The sequence below is a fragment of the Akebia trifoliata genome, chromosome 4, assembly GCF_017979445.1.
Source record: "Akebia trifoliata isolate Shusen 1 chromosome 4, ASM1797944v1, whole genome shotgun sequence".
Lineage (NCBI taxonomy): Eukaryota > Viridiplantae > Streptophyta > Magnoliopsida > Ranunculales > Lardizabalaceae > Akebia > Akebia trifoliata.
Window position 1 is genome coordinate 7,756,533 of NC_141378.1, and position 16,759 is coordinate 7,773,291.

The window sequence follows — 16,759 nt, forward strand, 5'->3', positions numbered from 1 at the left end:
TTTTCACGTAGTGTGGGGGGAGTCAAGTGAAGAGTTGTGACAAGCATTAAAATAGTCTCACTTTTATATTATTACTAGTTATAGCTATTAGATAAAAAAAAAAAAGGAAAGATAACTTAGGAGGGGGCATGGAATGATAAGAACTCTCTGTTGCTTCTCTAGTGAACACAAAAGGAGTCAGGAGAATAGTTCTTCTTGTTATTCAATTAACAAAAAATAAATGCTTCTAACTTCTCATCCAAAAAATAAACCCAAGCTTTTCGACTATATTCATCAATAAAACTAATCATGGACCTTTTATCGTTGTTGGACAAAGGGCTGATTGGTACACATATATCGGCATGCACCAGTTCAAGAATTTGAGAAGCTCTCCAAGTGCCTTCCCTAGGAAATGGGTCTCTCCATTGCTTCCCCACCAAGCAATCTTTACATACCTTTGACGAGGTTTCAAGACAAGGCAGTCCTTTTACCATTCCCTTTTGTTAAAGAATTTTCAGACCACTGAAGCTTAGATGACCATCTCATTCACATACTCTCCCACCTTAATGTTCAGCATCTCAAACTCCTTTTGGAGAGCTTGTCGTTGCACTCGCTGCACTCGTGTTGTCACCTGAAACTTCTGCTTCAAGGAATCCTAAATGTTTTTGGTTGTATCCTTGTTCAAAATGGTTTCCAGGATCGATCGATCTATGGCTTGGAAGAGATAACAAAAACAGATCCTAAAGACTCGATCAACACTAACAACTAATAGTTTCAACATGGAAACCGATTAACAATATCACTAAAAAAGATACTTGATCTGGTTAAAATAGTGGCTTATATATTTTCAATGTCACCACAAGAATGTTTATAATATACGAAGTATAATAGCTTGACAAGATGTGGGTCATTTACATGATAAGTGAACCATAAGCTGGATTAAACCAAGGAGTCAGCTCCATCACTTATCTTTTTCTTTTAGGTAACTAGTAACAAGCTATATAAAAAGAGTAACTATTCTAGTTCTTCTCACTACTCTTCACCTAACACCCCCTCCCTTCCTCCCTATTAATATATGATTTGGATTTTTATTTCTCAAGATAAATGTTGAGAAGATGGCCTACTCCTTGAATTATATGGACAAAATCTGTAAGTAAACTACTCATAGGCAAGTATCGAAATCACATTCATATACACCAAAAAATATTGCAAGACTAAGACAGGTTTGAATTCAAGTTTCCTCTGCCTTGATTGGATTGCCAGTGATTTCTGGATCTGCCTTTCTTTTGTTGGAGAGGTGGACAGAAATAATTTCGATATGCACATAGAATAGAAATCCAAGGAACTCTGGCCGCATAAACTCTATGTTAAATACCAAAAACTCTTCCAGTGATTTGAATTACAGCTTTATTAACATTAAGTTAGCATCCTTCTCATTGTGCTTTTATCCATTTCTGTGGAATTGTTCACCAATATCAAGAATGACTTCACAATTGTTACAAACTAAGGCATGTTATTAGTTGAAAACAAAGTTGGAGTCCATGAAAGGAGATAACGTTACGATACACTATATTAGAAGAACAGTTCTTTTAACAACATTTTTAGAAAATTCGGAACTGATTTGTTCATCCTTTATATGGATATGTAATCCAACATTAAAATGAAGAAAACCCATATCCAACAAACACACAGAATCACAAAAGAAGACGACCTGAGGCTCTTTGGGCTGAACAAATTGACTATCTATCCAATCCAGATAAACCCGCATGTCCAGTTTCCCAATTCCATCTCTTCTCCTAGATATCGATCCTCTCCACCATCCATCATTGTAGAAGGCATCAGCCTTGTCATTAAGATCGAAGACTAGGTCGATGGATTGAGGAGGAACAGGCCTTATGTGAGACAGATTGGCGAACTATCCCGGTGGTTGCGCTTGAGGCTTTGCTTTAGGTAAATCGTTGATCCAATTTCTGTGTTTGGAGAACATCTGATACCAAAAAGACAATAATAAATCTACTGATTTAATTAAAAGATGAACAAACAAGATGATCATGAAACTATTTTCTATTATTCATCTCTTTATGCTTTTGTTTGGATAGAGAGAAAGGGAGAGAAAAGAAACTCATTAAAAAAAAAAGAGAGAAAAAATCCAGTTTCTTTTACTCTTGTTTGATTTAACAGAAGAAAAACTTAAGCTTGAAGAGAAAAAAGGGTAGAACTGTAATTTTAACGCTCTTATTAGTTGTGAACATTTCTTTTCTCTCCGATTCAGAGAGAAAAAGAGAGGAAAAACTCACTTTTTTATCGCCATTATTTTTCTTTTCTCCCCTCACTTAACAATTTGAAAAAAGAGAAATGGAGAGAAGCTCACTTTTTTTTTTCTCTCCATTTCTCTCAATCCAAATAAACTACCAAAATGTGTTGTGAATCCCAAGGAATATACGAGACCTGTATCATTTCTCAACAAATTCGAATATTCAATAAATTAAAATAAAATAAAATAAAATAAATCAGATGTGTGTATGAGAGAGAGACCTGACTTGTTTTCGAACAGAAGGGTCTTCTAGGGTAGGATCAGCATTTTCATCCATTGTAGCAGATGATGATGAGAATAGAGAACAAAAATGAAAGATTGATGAACGCTAGGGTTAGGGTTAAGAATAGAGGCTGTGGCTGAGAAGGGAGAGGGTGATGGGTAGTATTTAAAGACGGAGAAAAAGAGGAAACGTTTCTCAAATAATAAATGAAGATAAAAAAGAGGAAGTTTCCGGACTAAATACATTAAAAATACTTTTCTTATAACTTTGAAAGATTTTATATCTTACTAAGGGTCGGTTTACTCAGATAGATTACAACATTGGCAATCCAACACTATAACCCTCTAGATTTCATGTAAAAGCTCATATCAGACCCAAAAAAAAAATTCTAAAAACAATATTTTTGAACTTGATCTAAGATTTTGAAAATTGACAATTATTGAACTTTTATTAAATTGGTCAATTTAAAATTAAAATTTAATGATGAAAATAAATTTCATTTGACTTTTTCTTTTATTCAAAGTTACTATAGTGGAGCTCATTTTTTTTTAGGAATCAGAAGCATGCTTAGTAAGATTTGAAATCTTAGTAAATAAGTTAGGCTAGTCTTAATCCCATACATTTAGGTTCTATTATTACTTATGTGATAGCACGGTATTAATTGACGAAAATGCCCATATTTACGTTATTTCCTAATTTGGATCGGCCCTTCAATTAACAAAAACCCAAAAAAATTTGTTTTGTTAACTTGAGCCGTAGGGCACACGTTAAGCGGCATTTAATATACTTTGAAAATTGAAATTCCTACTAAAAATGCACATGAAAAAATATTTTATTACCAAAAATATATGCCGTCAGATCCTTATTTCTAAGAATGATATTTTGCTCACAGCCCAACAGCCATTTGACATGTGGCGAAAATGACATCAGCCCTGAAGAGAAAATTTCTCCCTCCGTCTGACTCCTCGGCCCACAAATTTTAATTTTAAGATTTAAAATCGTAAAAGGGTTTTGTTAACGTGTGCCCTAAATGCAATAAATACACTTTCAAAATTGGATTTAAATAAAAAAAACCCTATTTATATATATATATATATATATATATATATATATCAAAATACTCTTAAACTCCAATTTTCAAAGTGTATTTATTGCACTTTGGCACACAACACACACAATGTGTAAAAAGGCCAAATTTGATGGATAAAGGGTTGAATTGGTGTCTAATTTTTTATGGTCAAATTTTTTTTCGACAGATTAAAACTGTCAAATTAATGAAGGATAAGAGAAATTCTACGGCTCTTAAGGCATCAAATATGGGAATATCCAGAATTTCGACGGTCCTAAACCATTAAAATTCAGTTTCTAAAATCTGTGGACTTTGGCCCATTAACTTTTTCTGTTGAATAATCCAATTTTCTTAACAAAATCCATCTTAAAATGGGCAGCATTGAGCCCAAATAGGCTATCTCATTGTTAATCTAACACCACAGCCTTCAGATTTTATGAAAAAACTCATTCAACATATATATTTTTTGAGCTGGATCCAAGGAATTGAAAATGGATGGGTACCACATACCCAAACTTAAAATTAAAATTAGACGGTGAAAAATAAAGGTTTTTTTATATTTTAAATTTCATAGAATTTCGTCCTCTACAACCTATTGGCATTGGATCATGTTTTTGATTGCCACAAGATGATCCGATTAGGAAATTTCCATTTTCCACTGTGGGTAGGGAGATGGAATTTTCCTCTCTTATTGTTGATGTCATTTGCGCCACATGTCAAATGTACGTTGCACTGTGAGCAAAAAAGCACTCTTATTTCAAAGGTATATTAAATGCTGGATAAAATCTGCCCTTAGGGCGCATAATTTCCTCGCAAATCTCACAGGATTGGGAATGAACCAATCACATTAACCTGCTTGTATAGAGCATCCTCAGATTACAAAACTACCCACATTAGGTTTCACATGTCAAGCAATGGAGAACCTGATAGAAAAATTCCGCAAGCAAAAAAATTTACTTGCAAAACCTCACCCTTATATATATTAGAGGCCGTTTTATTAAAAATGATTTTTCTAAAAAAATAATAGATTATTCATTTTAATTCCAAAACCGGAAATTATTTTTTATGGAATTTAATAATAAAATATTTGTCCAATCATCAAGTTATCATCCATACATCTTAAGATTTAATAAGTTTTTTATTTTGATAATTAAGATTTAGTAAGTTTTGAAAGTTTGCACTTTACAGTTAGAATTTTCATCCCTTCTCACTCTAGTTAATTGATCTTAATTTTGTTTTCCTCGAAGGTTGTATTTTCCAGTGATATCCAAAGAATTGAGCATTGTTAAAGAATCTGAAAGTGAAGCTTATGTCAGAAAAATGAAAATCAAGAGGTATTGCCAGATCAATTAGCCAAAAAGAAAGGGGTTGTCTAAAACGTCACGCTTCCTTTAATTTGGAGGTGGTTATGGTTTCATCACCATTCATTTCTAAATGGAAAATGCGGAACTGGACTTCCTTCGACACGGCCATCAGCATTGTGCTGATGTGGCAGTATGCAGAGAACCATAGATATTTTGTCTTATATCTCAAGGAAAAATAGCCTATGGTCTCTGCACACGGCCATGTTAGTGCAGTGTCGAAGGAAGTCAGTTTAGAATGACCTTCTTGAAAAACGTCTGCACAATATCTTCAGTACCTAATATTAATAGTACACAAAACATATAAGAGCATTTGGTCTTCTAATTTCCTCCTAAACCAAATTGTCCTCTGCACTACCTGAGAAAAAGGGATAAATTCAACACCACTCTTTTAAACACTACATGAAAAAAGGGATAAATTCAACACCACTCTTTTAAACACTACATGAAAAATGGGGGTTATATGAAAGATAAAAATGGCTACATACGATGGACGTTGGCGTCGAATTTAACCCTTTTTACACGTAGTGTCCAGTTCCCAAGTGGTAACGTTTCTACCTTGCTTGCTTAGTCCCCAAAAAAAAAAAAAATTGGTGACATTTATACTAGAAGTATAGCACTTTCAAATATATCAAAATCTGTTACATCATATTTTCCAACAGTTTTAATCCAAAAAAAAAAAAAACGTCAAAGAGATTAAATACGATACGTGATCTTTAATTAGTCTCAATTAGGATCTTGTAGCAAAAAAAAAAAAACAGTAATCCTCTTATGTTGTGCAGCCAATGCATATGTGAAAAGGATATAAATGTTACAATAGTCACAAAAATACCATTGGAAAAAAAGAACATTTATGTAAAGATAAACTTAACAATTTCGTAACTCTAAGTATTCATTTGAACTTCTCCTTTTTTTCATTTTGATTTAAATGAAATATTTCCATATCTCATTGGTACCTTCTTTATTTATAATGTTTTTTTTTTCGAAGTGTAGTACTGCAAAGATTAAAATCCGATAACGAACTCATAATTGTTCAGCTAAAAGGATTCTAGAAGTGGTAATCTCCAAAGTCTGTCCCATGTGGGAAGCAATAATTGATATCACAATATCTCTCGTATGAGCCATAGTACTTACGAACAATTGCATTGATAGAGAATGTGCAGAGCTAACATTCTAGGATCCACTTAGGGGAAGGTGAGAATCAGTTTCTTGCTGGGCTTTTCAGGGAGATCTTCAACAAACCAGAGCTCTAACAATGTTTAGCTAGGCAAAAGGGTTCAAAATGCATATTACTTTCTTTATTTGGGAAAGTGACAAACATGGTTTTATTTGGTTCTGCAATGGTTTCTGAAGATTTACTAAGTTATAATGGTTTACAGTTACAGTTTTGTTTCCTTCTCATCCTGGTTAATTAACCTTAATTCTTTTCTCAGAGGTGGTCCTCCATTGCTATCTATGCAACAGACATTAATAAACGAGGTAAAAGGTTTTAAAAGATACACTAAAAATGTCTTCTGGTTTCCTATTGTTAATATCTATGTTAAAAGTATACTGTGTTTAACACATTTTTAGCATAAAATTCAAATGTTAAAGCACATAAATGTTATGCATCCAATTCATATGGAAGGCACATAAATGTTACAAACAACAGTCACAAAAATGTTTAAAAAATGAATGATCAAAATCCAATGATAAATGCTTTTCTTATTTATAAATTCTTTTCTATATGTAATATCACAAAGATTAAAATCCAATGATAAACTCATATTTCTTCAGCTAAACAAAGCATTCTAGAATCTGTAATCTGCAAAGCCATACCCATATGGAAAGCAACAACGGTTATCACAATATTTCTCACATTTGAGTTAGCAAATTCTTCCATTTAATGTAAAACTTCATTCACTTAAGGTAAAAAATTGCTTTGGTACAGAAGGTGCACTAGCTGCCATTGTATTATCCCACTAAGAGGAAGGTGGCAATCAGTTTCTTGCTAGGTTTCTTACAGAGCATTAACATTGTTTGGCCAATACAAATTGTTTATTTTTATTTGTGAAGGGGGAAAATATAGTTTTACTTGGTTTTGCAATGATTTCAATAAGTTTTGAAAGTTTACAGTTACAATTTTCATTTCGTCTCATCCTAATTAATTGATCTTAATTTTTTCTCAAGTGTTGCATTTTCAAGTCTTTGAGAAACTAACTAATTACAATAAAAGCCATACATTTTTCTTTGTGTGCTATGCTTATAATTACAATGAGTAATGATTTTCGGACTCCCCCACGTGGCATACTAAAAAAAGCTCTCATTCGAAGGCCCAAAGCTGTCGAACTTTGTAAAACTTGATGGACTATGGCGTCAAATTTTTCATTGTTCGAATATTTTCTTTTGACGGATCGAAACCATCAAATTCATGGAGGATGGAGAACTTCGATGGCTCTAAGCCATCATATCTAGGGAACGCCACAAATTAAAACGGCCAGGCCATTGAATTTTGGTTTCTAAAAGTCTTGAATTTTCCAGTTTTCACGTTGTGTGGGGAGAGTCAAGTGAAGAGTTGTGACAAGCATTAGAATAGTCTCACTTTTATATTATTACTAGTTACAGTTATTAGATAAACAAAAAGGATAACTTGGGAGGGGGCAAGAAATCCGATTAACAATATCACTGAAAAAGATCCTTGACGTGGTTAAAATAGTGGCTTATATATTTACAATTTCACCACAAGAATGTTTATAATATACGAAGTATAATAGCTTGACAAGATGTGGGTCATTTATATGATAAGTGAACCATAACCTGGATTAAACCAAGGAGTCAGCTCCATCACTTATCTTTTTCTTTTAGGTAACTAGTAACAAGCAATATAAAAAGAGTAACTATTCTAGTTCTTCTCACTACTCTTCACCAAACACCCCCTCCCTTCCTCCCTATTACTAGATGATTTGGATTTTTTTGTCTCAAGATAAATGTTGAGAAGATGGCCTACTCCTTGAATTATATGGACAATCTGTAAGTAAACTACTCATAGGCAAGTATCGAAATCACATTCATAAACACCAAAAAATATTGCAAGAGGAACACAGGTTTGAATTCAAGTTTCCTCTGTCTTGATTGGATTGCCAGTGGTTTCTGGACCTGCTTGTCTTTTGTGGGAGGGGTGGACAGAAATAATTTTGATATGCACATACAATAGAAATCCAAGGAACTCTGTCCGCATCAACTCTACGTTAAATACCAAAAACTCTTGCAGTAACTTGAATTACAGCTTTATTAACAATAAGAGAGCATCCTTCTCATTGTGCTTTTATTCATTTCTGTCGAGTTGTTCACCAATATCAAGAATGACTGCACAATTGTTAACAACTAAGGCAAGTTATTAGTTGAAAACAAAGTTGGAGTCCATGACAGGAGACAACATTTTTAGAAAATTTGGAGCTGATTTGTTCATCCTTTATATGGATATGTAATCCAACATTAAAATGAAGAAAACCCATATCCAACAAACACACATAATCACAAAAGAAGAAGACCTGACGCTGATTTTACAGCTCTTTGGGCTGAACCCATTGACCATCTATCCAATCCAGATAAACCCGCATGACCAGTTTCCCAATTCCATCCCTTCTCCTAGATATCGATCCTCTCCACCATCCATCATTGTAGAAGGCATCAGCCTTGTCATTAAGATCGAAGACTAGGTTGGTGGATTGAGGAGGAACAGGCCTTATGTGAGACAGATTGGCGAACTATCCCGGTGGTTGCGCTTGAGGCTTTGCTTTAGGTAAATCGTTGATCCAATTTCTGTGTTTGGAGAACATCTGATACCAAAAAGACAATAATAAATCTACTGATTTAATTAAAAGATGAACAAACAAGATGAAACTATTTTCTATTATTCATCTCTTTATGATTTGTTTGGATAGAGAGAACTGAAGAGAAAAGAAACTCATTAAAAAGAAAAGAAAACAAAGAGAGAAGAAATCCAGTTTCTTTCACTCTTGTTTGGTTTAACAGAAGAAAACCCTAAAGTTTGAAGAGAGAAAAGGGTAGAACTGTAATTTTCAGCTCTCTTATTAGTTATGAACATTTCTCTTCTCTCCGATTCAGAGAGAAAAAGAGAGAGAGGAAAAACTGACACTTTTTTATCTCCATTATTTTTCTTTTCTCCCCTCACTTAACAATCCAAACAAGAGAAATGGGGAGAAGCTCACTTTTTTCTTTTCTTTTCTCTCCATTTCTCTCAATCCAAATAAACTAACAAAATGTGTTGTGAATCCTAAGGAATATAGGAGACCTGTATCATTTCTCAACAAATTCGAATATTCAATAATAAAAATAAAATAAAATAAAATCAATCGGATGTGTGTATGAGAGAGAGACCTGACTTGTTTTCGAACAGAAGAGTCTTCCAGGGTAGAATCAGCATCCTCGTCCATTGTAGCAGATGAGAGCAAAAATGAAAGATATGAACGCTAGGGTTCGGGTTAATAACAGCGGCTGTGGTTGAGAATGGAGAGGGTGCTGGGTAGTATTTAAAGACGGAGAAAAGGAAACGTTTTGCAAATAATAAATGAAGATGATAAAGAGGAAGTTTCCAGACTAAATACATGAAAAACACTTTTCTTACTAATTTTGTAAGATTTTAAATCTTACTAAGGGTCGGCTTGCTTAAATAGATTACAACATTTGCAATCTAACACCATGACCCTCTAGATTTTATGTTATATCAAGAAAAAAAAAACATCTAAAAAATAATATTTTTGGACTTGATCCAAGGTTTTGAAAATTGACAGTTACCAAACTTCCTTCAAACTCTTATATTTAAAATTAACATTTTAACAGTGAAAAATAAATTTATTTTTTCTTTTATTCAACGCTTAGTAAGATTTGAAATCTTACTAAATAAGTTAGGCTAATCTTGGTCACATACATTTAGGTTCCATTATCACTTATGTGATAGCACAATGTTAATTGACGAAAATGCCCATTTTTATGTTATTTCCTAATCCGGATCGGCCCTTCAATTAACAAAACCCCCCAAAAAAAATTGTTTTGTTAACATGTGCCGTAGGGCACACGTTAATCTGCATTTAATATATTTTGAAAATTGAATTTCCTACTAAAAATGCACATAAAAATTTATTTTATTACCAAAAATATATACCCTCAGATCCTTATTTCCAAGAATGATATTTTTCTCACAGCCCAACAGTTGTTTGACATGTGGTGAAAATGACTTCAGCCCTAAAGAGTAAATTTCTCTCTTAACAAATTTCAATTTTAAGATTTAAAATCGTAAAAGGGTCTTGTTAACATGTGCCCTTAATGCAATAAATACACTTTAGAAATTGGATTTAAATAAAAAATGCCCTATTTTTTTTTTTGAAAATCAAAATACTCTTAGATTCCAATTTTTAGAGTGTATTTATTGCACTTTGGCACACTACGCACACAATGTGAAAAAAATCCAAATTTCATGGAAAATAGATTCGAATTTGTGTCGAATTTTTCATTGTCAAATTTTATTTTTTTTACGGATCAAAACTGTCAAATTAATGAAGGATGGGAGAAATTCGACAGCTCTAAGCCGTCAAATATGAGAATATCCAGAATTTCAACGGTCTTAGACCGTCATTATTCAATTTCTAAATTTCATTGGCCATGGCCTATTAATTTTTTCTGTCGAATTTTCTAATTTTCTTAACAAAATCCATCTTAAAATGGGCATCATTGAGCCCACATCGGCTATCACATTATAAATCTAACACCACAGTCTTTTAGATTTTATGAAAAAACTCATATTCAAAATATATTTTTTTCGCTGGATCCAAGGAATTGAAAATGGATGAGTACCATGTACCCAAACTTAAAATTAAAGTTAGACGATGAAAAATAAAGGTTTTTTTTTTTTAAAGTTCATAGAATTTCGTCCTCTACAACCTACTGTCATCGTATAATGTTTTTGATTGTCACAAGATGATCCGATTAGGAAATTTCCATTTTCCACCATGGGCAGGGAGATGGAATTTTCCTCTCGTATTGATGATGTCATCTGCACCACATGTCAAATGTACATTGGACTGTGAGCAAAAAAGCACTCTTATTTCAAGTATTCATTTTAACTTCTCCTTCATTTTTTTTTTTCATTTTGATTTAAATGAAATATTTCCATATCTCATTGGTACCTTCTTTATTTATAATGTTTTTTTTTTTAGAAGTGTAGTACTGCAAAGATTAAAATCCGATAACAAACTCATAATTGTTCAGCTAAAAGGATTCTAGAAGTGGTAATCTCCAAAGTCTGACCCATGTGGGAAGCAATAATTGATATCACAATATCTCTCGTATGAGCCATAGTACTAACGATAAAATTGCATTGATAGAGAATGTGCAGAGCTACCATTCTAGGATCCACTTAGGGGAAGGTGAGAATCAGTTTCTTGCTGGGCTTTTCAGGGATCTTCAACAAACCAGAGCTATAACATTGTTTAGCTAGGCAAAAGGGTTTAAAATGCATATTACTTTCTTTATTTGGGAAAGTGACAAACATGGTTTTATTTGGGTCTGCAATGGTTTCTGAAGATTTACTAAGTTATAATGGTTTACAGTTACAGTTTTGTTTCCTTCTCATCCTAGTTAATTAACCTTAATTCTCTTCTCAGAGGTGGTCCTCCATTGCTATCTATGCAACAGACATTAAAAAAGAGGTAAAAGGTTTTAAAAGATACACTAAAAATGTCTTCTGGGTTCCTATTGTTAATATCTATGTTAAAAGTATACTGTGTTTAGCACATTTTTAGCATAAAAATCAAATGTTAAAGCACAAAAATGTTGTGCATCCAATGCATGTGGAAGGCACATAAATGTTACAAACAACAGTCACAAAAATGTTAAAAAAATATATGATCAAAATCCAATGATAAATGCTTTTCTTTTTTTATAAATTCTTTTCTATATGTAATATCACAAAGATTAAAATCCAATGATAAACTCATATTTCTTCAGCTAAACAAAGCATTCTAGAATCTGTAATCTGCAAAGCCATACCTATATGGAAAGCAACAACGGTTATCACAATATTTCTCACATTTGAGTTATCAAATTCTTCCATTCAATGTAAAACTTCATTCACTTAAGGTAAAACATTGCTTTGGTAGAGAAGGTGCACTAGCTGCCATTCTATTATCCCACTAAGAGGAAGGTGGGAATCAGTTTCTTGCTAGGTTACATACAGATATTCAACATATATACCAGAGCATTAACATTGTTTGGCCAATACAAATTGTTTATTTTTATATGTGAAGGGGGAAAATATAGTTTTACTTGGTTTTGCAATGATTTCAATAAGTTTTGAAAGTTTAAAGTTACAATTTTCATTTCGTCTCATCCTAATCAATTGATCTTAATTTTTTCTCAAGTGTTGCATTGTCAAGTCTTTGAGAAACTAACTAATTACAATAAAAGCCATAAATTTTTCTTTGTGTGCTATGCTTATAATTACAATGAGTAATGATTTTCGGACTCCCCCACGTGGCATACAAAAAAAAAGTTCTTATTCGACGGCCCAAAGCTGTCAAACTTTGTAAAACTTGATGGACTATGGCATCAAAATTTTCATTTCTCGAATTTTTTCTTTTGACGGATCGAAACCATCAATTTCATGGAGGATGGAGAACTTCGATGGCTCTAAGCCATCATATCTAGGGAACGCCACAAATTAAAACGGCCAGGCCATTGAATTTTGGTTTCTAAAAGTCTTGAATTTTCCAGTTTTCACGTTGTGTGGGGAGAGTCAAGTGAAGAGTTGTGACAAGCATTAGAATAGTCTCACTTTTATATTATTACTAGTTACAGTTATTAGATAAACAAAAAGGATAACTTGGGAGGGGGCAAGAAATCCGATTAACAATATCACTGAAAAAGATCCTTGACGTGGTTAAAATAGTGGCTTATATATTTACAATTTCACCACAAGAATGTTTATAATATACGAAGTATAATAGCTTGACAAGATGTGGGTCATTTATATGATAAGTGAACCATAACCTGGATTAAACCAAGGAGTCAGCTCCATCACTTATCTTTTTCTTTAAGGTAACTAGTAACAAGCAATATAAAAAGAGTAACTATTCTAGTTCTTCTCACTACTCTTCACCAAGCACCCCCTCCCTTCCTCCCTATTACTAGATGATTTGGATTTTTTTTGTCTCAAGATAAATGTTGAGAAGATGGCCTACTCCTTGAATTATATGGACAATCTGTAAGTAAACTACTCATAGGCAAGTAACGAAATCACATTCATAAACACCAAAAAATATTGCAAGAGGAACACAGGTTTGAATTCAAGTTTCCTCTGTCTTGATTGGATTGCCAGTGGTTTCTGGACCTGCTTGTCTTTTGTTGGAGGGGTAGACAGAAATAATTTTGATATGCACATACAATAGAAATCCAAGGAACTCTGGCCGCATCAACTCTACGTTAAATACCAAAAACTCTTGCAGTAACTTGAATTACAGCTTTATTAACAATAAGATAACATCTTTCTCATTGTGCTTTTATTCATTTCTGTGGAGTTGTTCACCAATATCAAGAATGACTTCACAATTGTTAACAACTAAGGCAAGTTATTAGTTGAAAAGAAAGTTGGGAGTCCATGAAAGGAGATAACATTACAATACAGTATATTATAAGAACAGTTCTTTTAACAACATTTTTAGAAAATTCGGAACTGATTTGTTCATCCTTTATATGGATATGTAATCCAACATTAAAATGAAGAAAACCCATATCCAACAAACAAACAGAATCACAAAAGAAGAAGACCTGACGCTGATTCCACAGCTCTTTGGGCTGAACCCATTGACCATCTATCCAATCCAGATAAACCCGCATGTCCAGTTTCCCAATTCCATCCCTTCTCCTAGATATCGATCCTCTCCACCATCCATCATTGTAGAAGGCATCAGCCTTTTCATTAAGATCGAACACTAGGTCGATGGATTGAGGAGGAACAGGCCTTATGTGAGACAGATTGGCGAACTATCCCGGTTTATTGGATTTGTTCTTTTTCTCCTGGTCTTTTGGTTGTAGTTACAAGTCAGTAAGAATGTGTTTTAGTGGACCTATTCTTATGCAATAGTTGGAAGTCCTTTGTTATGTTTCAGCTGCTTGTATGCCTACATATAGGCTAGTTTCAGTACGAATAAAATAACTCAGTTTGTTCCTCTGTTCTGTGTTCAATTTATCAACTCTCTTCATACTCATATTATACTAACACAAACAAGATGAAACTATTTTCTATTAATCATCTCTTTATGCTTTGTTTGGATAGGGAGAAATGAAGAGAAAAGAAACTCATTAAAAAGAAAAGAAAACAAAGAGAGAAGAAATCCAATTTCTTTCACTCTTGTTTGGTTTAACAGAAGAAAACCCTAAGTTTGAAGAGAAAAAAAGGTAGAACTGTAATTTTAAGCGCTCTTATTCGTTCTGAACGTTTCTCTTCTCTCCGATTCAGAGAGAAAAAGCGAGAGGAAAAACTGACACTTTTTTATGTCCATTATTTTTGTTTTCTCCCCTCACTTAACAATCCAAACAAGAGAAATGGGGAGAAGCTCACTTTTTTCTTTTCTTTTCTCTTTATTTCTCTCAATCCAAATAAACTATCAAAATGTGTTGTGAATCCCAAGGAATATAGGAGACCTGTATCATTTCTCAACAAATTCAAATATTCAGTAATAAAAATAAAATAAAATCAATCGGATGTGTGTATGAGAGAGAGAGACCTGACTTGTTTTCGAACATAAGGGTCTTCCAGGGTAGAATCAGCATCCTCGTCCATTGTAGCAGATGATGATGAGAATAGAAAGCAAAAATGAAAGATTGATGAACCCTAGGGTTAGGGTTAATAACGGCGGCTGTGGTTGAGAATGGAGAGGGTGATGGGTAGTATTTAAAGACGAAGAAAAAGAGGAAACGTTTCCCAAATAATAAATGAAGATGATAAAGAGGAAGTTTCCAAACTAAATACATTAAAAATACTTTTGTTACTAACTTTGTAAGATTTTATATCTTACTAAGGGTCGGTTTGCTCAAATAGATTACAACATTTGCAATCCAACACCATAGCCATCTAGATTTCATGTAAAAACTCATATCAGGAAAAAAAAAATGAACAATATTTTTGGACTTGATCCAAGGTTTTGAAAATTGACAATTACCAAACTTCTTTCGAACTCTTATATTTAAAATTAATATTTTAAGAGTGAAAAATAAATTTTATTTGACTTTTTCTTTTATTCAATGCTTAATATGTTAAGCTAGTATTAGGTGCTGTTTGTTAAGCTGAAAAAAATAAGTGCTAAATAGCATTAAGCACTGAAACTTGTAAGCGCTAAATTTAAATGCTAAAAAAGTTGTTTGTTTAGATGTTAAATTATGTTTGTCACATATTGCTGAAGCTGGTAAATTATTTTTATTACCTTTACAATCATATTATACATTGTTTGTATGTTTCAAATGCTTATTTCTTATCAAACACAATAAAATGAAAATACAATTCATTTTTAAATAATAAATAATACTCAAATCTTCATTTATAAATAATAATTTCTATTTATAAAAGCCCACAAATTTCAAATTAAAAATAATAATGTTATGCAAGTTATCAAAATTTGAAATCAACATTAAAAGAACTTAATTTTGGATGAATAATTTTCGATGGAAATGAAGGATATGTAATTATAAAAGCACCCTACGAATTAATAAGGGCAATCCACACTATCGCCAATTTTTTTTGTTTTATATGGGTTAAAATTTTTGGAATGAGCAAATTTTTAGCGACGATGGTCTATATGGTCTAGAGATCATCCTCATCAAAAATCAGTTCATTTTGAAACTTCTAATTCATCAAAATTATTTTTCAAAAAAAAAGGGACGATTTACGATTCTTGAACTTGTTTTGATAGGGTTAGACGTTTCAAGATATGCTGATTTTTGGTGAGGATGATCTCCTCATTGTAGAGACCATCCTCATCAAAAATCAACTTATTCCAAAACTTTTAACGACAAAATAATTTAACCATGGAGTGGGTTTATTAATTTGTGGGGTGTTTATATATTAATGAGGAGATCATCCTCACCAAAAATCAACTCATTCCAAAACTTTTAACTCATATAAGACAAAATATTTTAGTCATGGTGTGGGTTTATTAATTTGTGGGGTGCTTATATACTTATTCATAGGATATAAGAGGTAATATCCTTTTAAGAATAACGGCATACTTGTCCATGCTAAAAAAAAAACGAAGGCATACTTGTCAGTGTTGAAAAAAGAAAAGTGCTTATCGCTTCAACACTTTTTTTCAGCATCAAAATAGTGCTGAATTTTTTTCACTTATTTTCAGCAATAAGCGCTGAAAAAATAGAGTAAACAAACACGCTATTTTGGCAACAAGTACTGAATTTAATTTTTTTCAGCAATAAGCGTTGAAAAATAGCGCAAACAAATTCCTTTAGGTTCTAGTATTATTTATGTGACAGCACGATGTTAATTGATGAAAATGCCCATTTTAGGTTATTTCCTAATCTGGATCGGCCCTTCAATTTACAAAAACCCAAAAAAAAAAATATGTTAACATGTGCTGTAGGTCACACGTTAAGCTGCATTTGATATATTTGAAAATTGAATTTCCTACTAAAAATGCACATAAAAAATTAATTTATTACCAAAAATATATACCCTCATATCCTTATTTCCAAAAATGATTTTTTGCTCATAGCCCAACAGCCATTTGACATGTGGTGAAAATATATGA

The 16,759-nt window shown here is 32.8% G+C and overlaps 1 protein-coding gene across 1 annotated transcript; it reads right to left on the reverse strand.

The window, feature by feature from the left end:
• Positions 1-1,511: 1,511 nt before the first annotated feature.
• Positions 1,512-14,784, reverse strand: LOC147403453 (protein AGENET DOMAIN (AGD)-CONTAINING P1-like). Its single transcript, XM_086437562.1, has 4 exons — positions 14,729-14,784; positions 13,770-13,962; positions 8,492-8,692; positions 1,512-1,894 (listed from the first exon to the last, which is right to left on the reverse strand). The coding sequence occupies exons 1-4, from the start codon at positions 14,782-14,784 to the stop codon at positions 1,547-1,549; spliced, it is 798 nt and encodes a 265-aa protein (XP_086293688.1). The 3' UTR covers positions 1,512-1,546.
• Positions 14,785-16,759: the final 1,975 nt, after the last annotated feature.

What these genes read in the sequence shown, in the direction of transcription:
- LOC147403453 (XM_086437562.1), bottom strand. Translation starts at nt 14,784, where the DNA reads ATGGACGAGGATGCTGATTCTACCCTGGAAGACCCTTATGTTCGAAAA. An exon ending in TATGTTCGAAAACAAGTCAG is followed by an intron (nt 13,963 to 14,728) that starts GTCTCTCTCTCT and finishes GTCTCACATAAG; the next exon opens with GCCTGTTCCTCCTCAATCCA. An exon ending in AGCTGTGGAATCAGCGTCAG is followed by an intron (nt 8,693 to 13,769) that starts GTCTTCTTCTTT and finishes CCACCGGGATAG; the next exon opens with TTCGCCAATCTGTCTCACAT.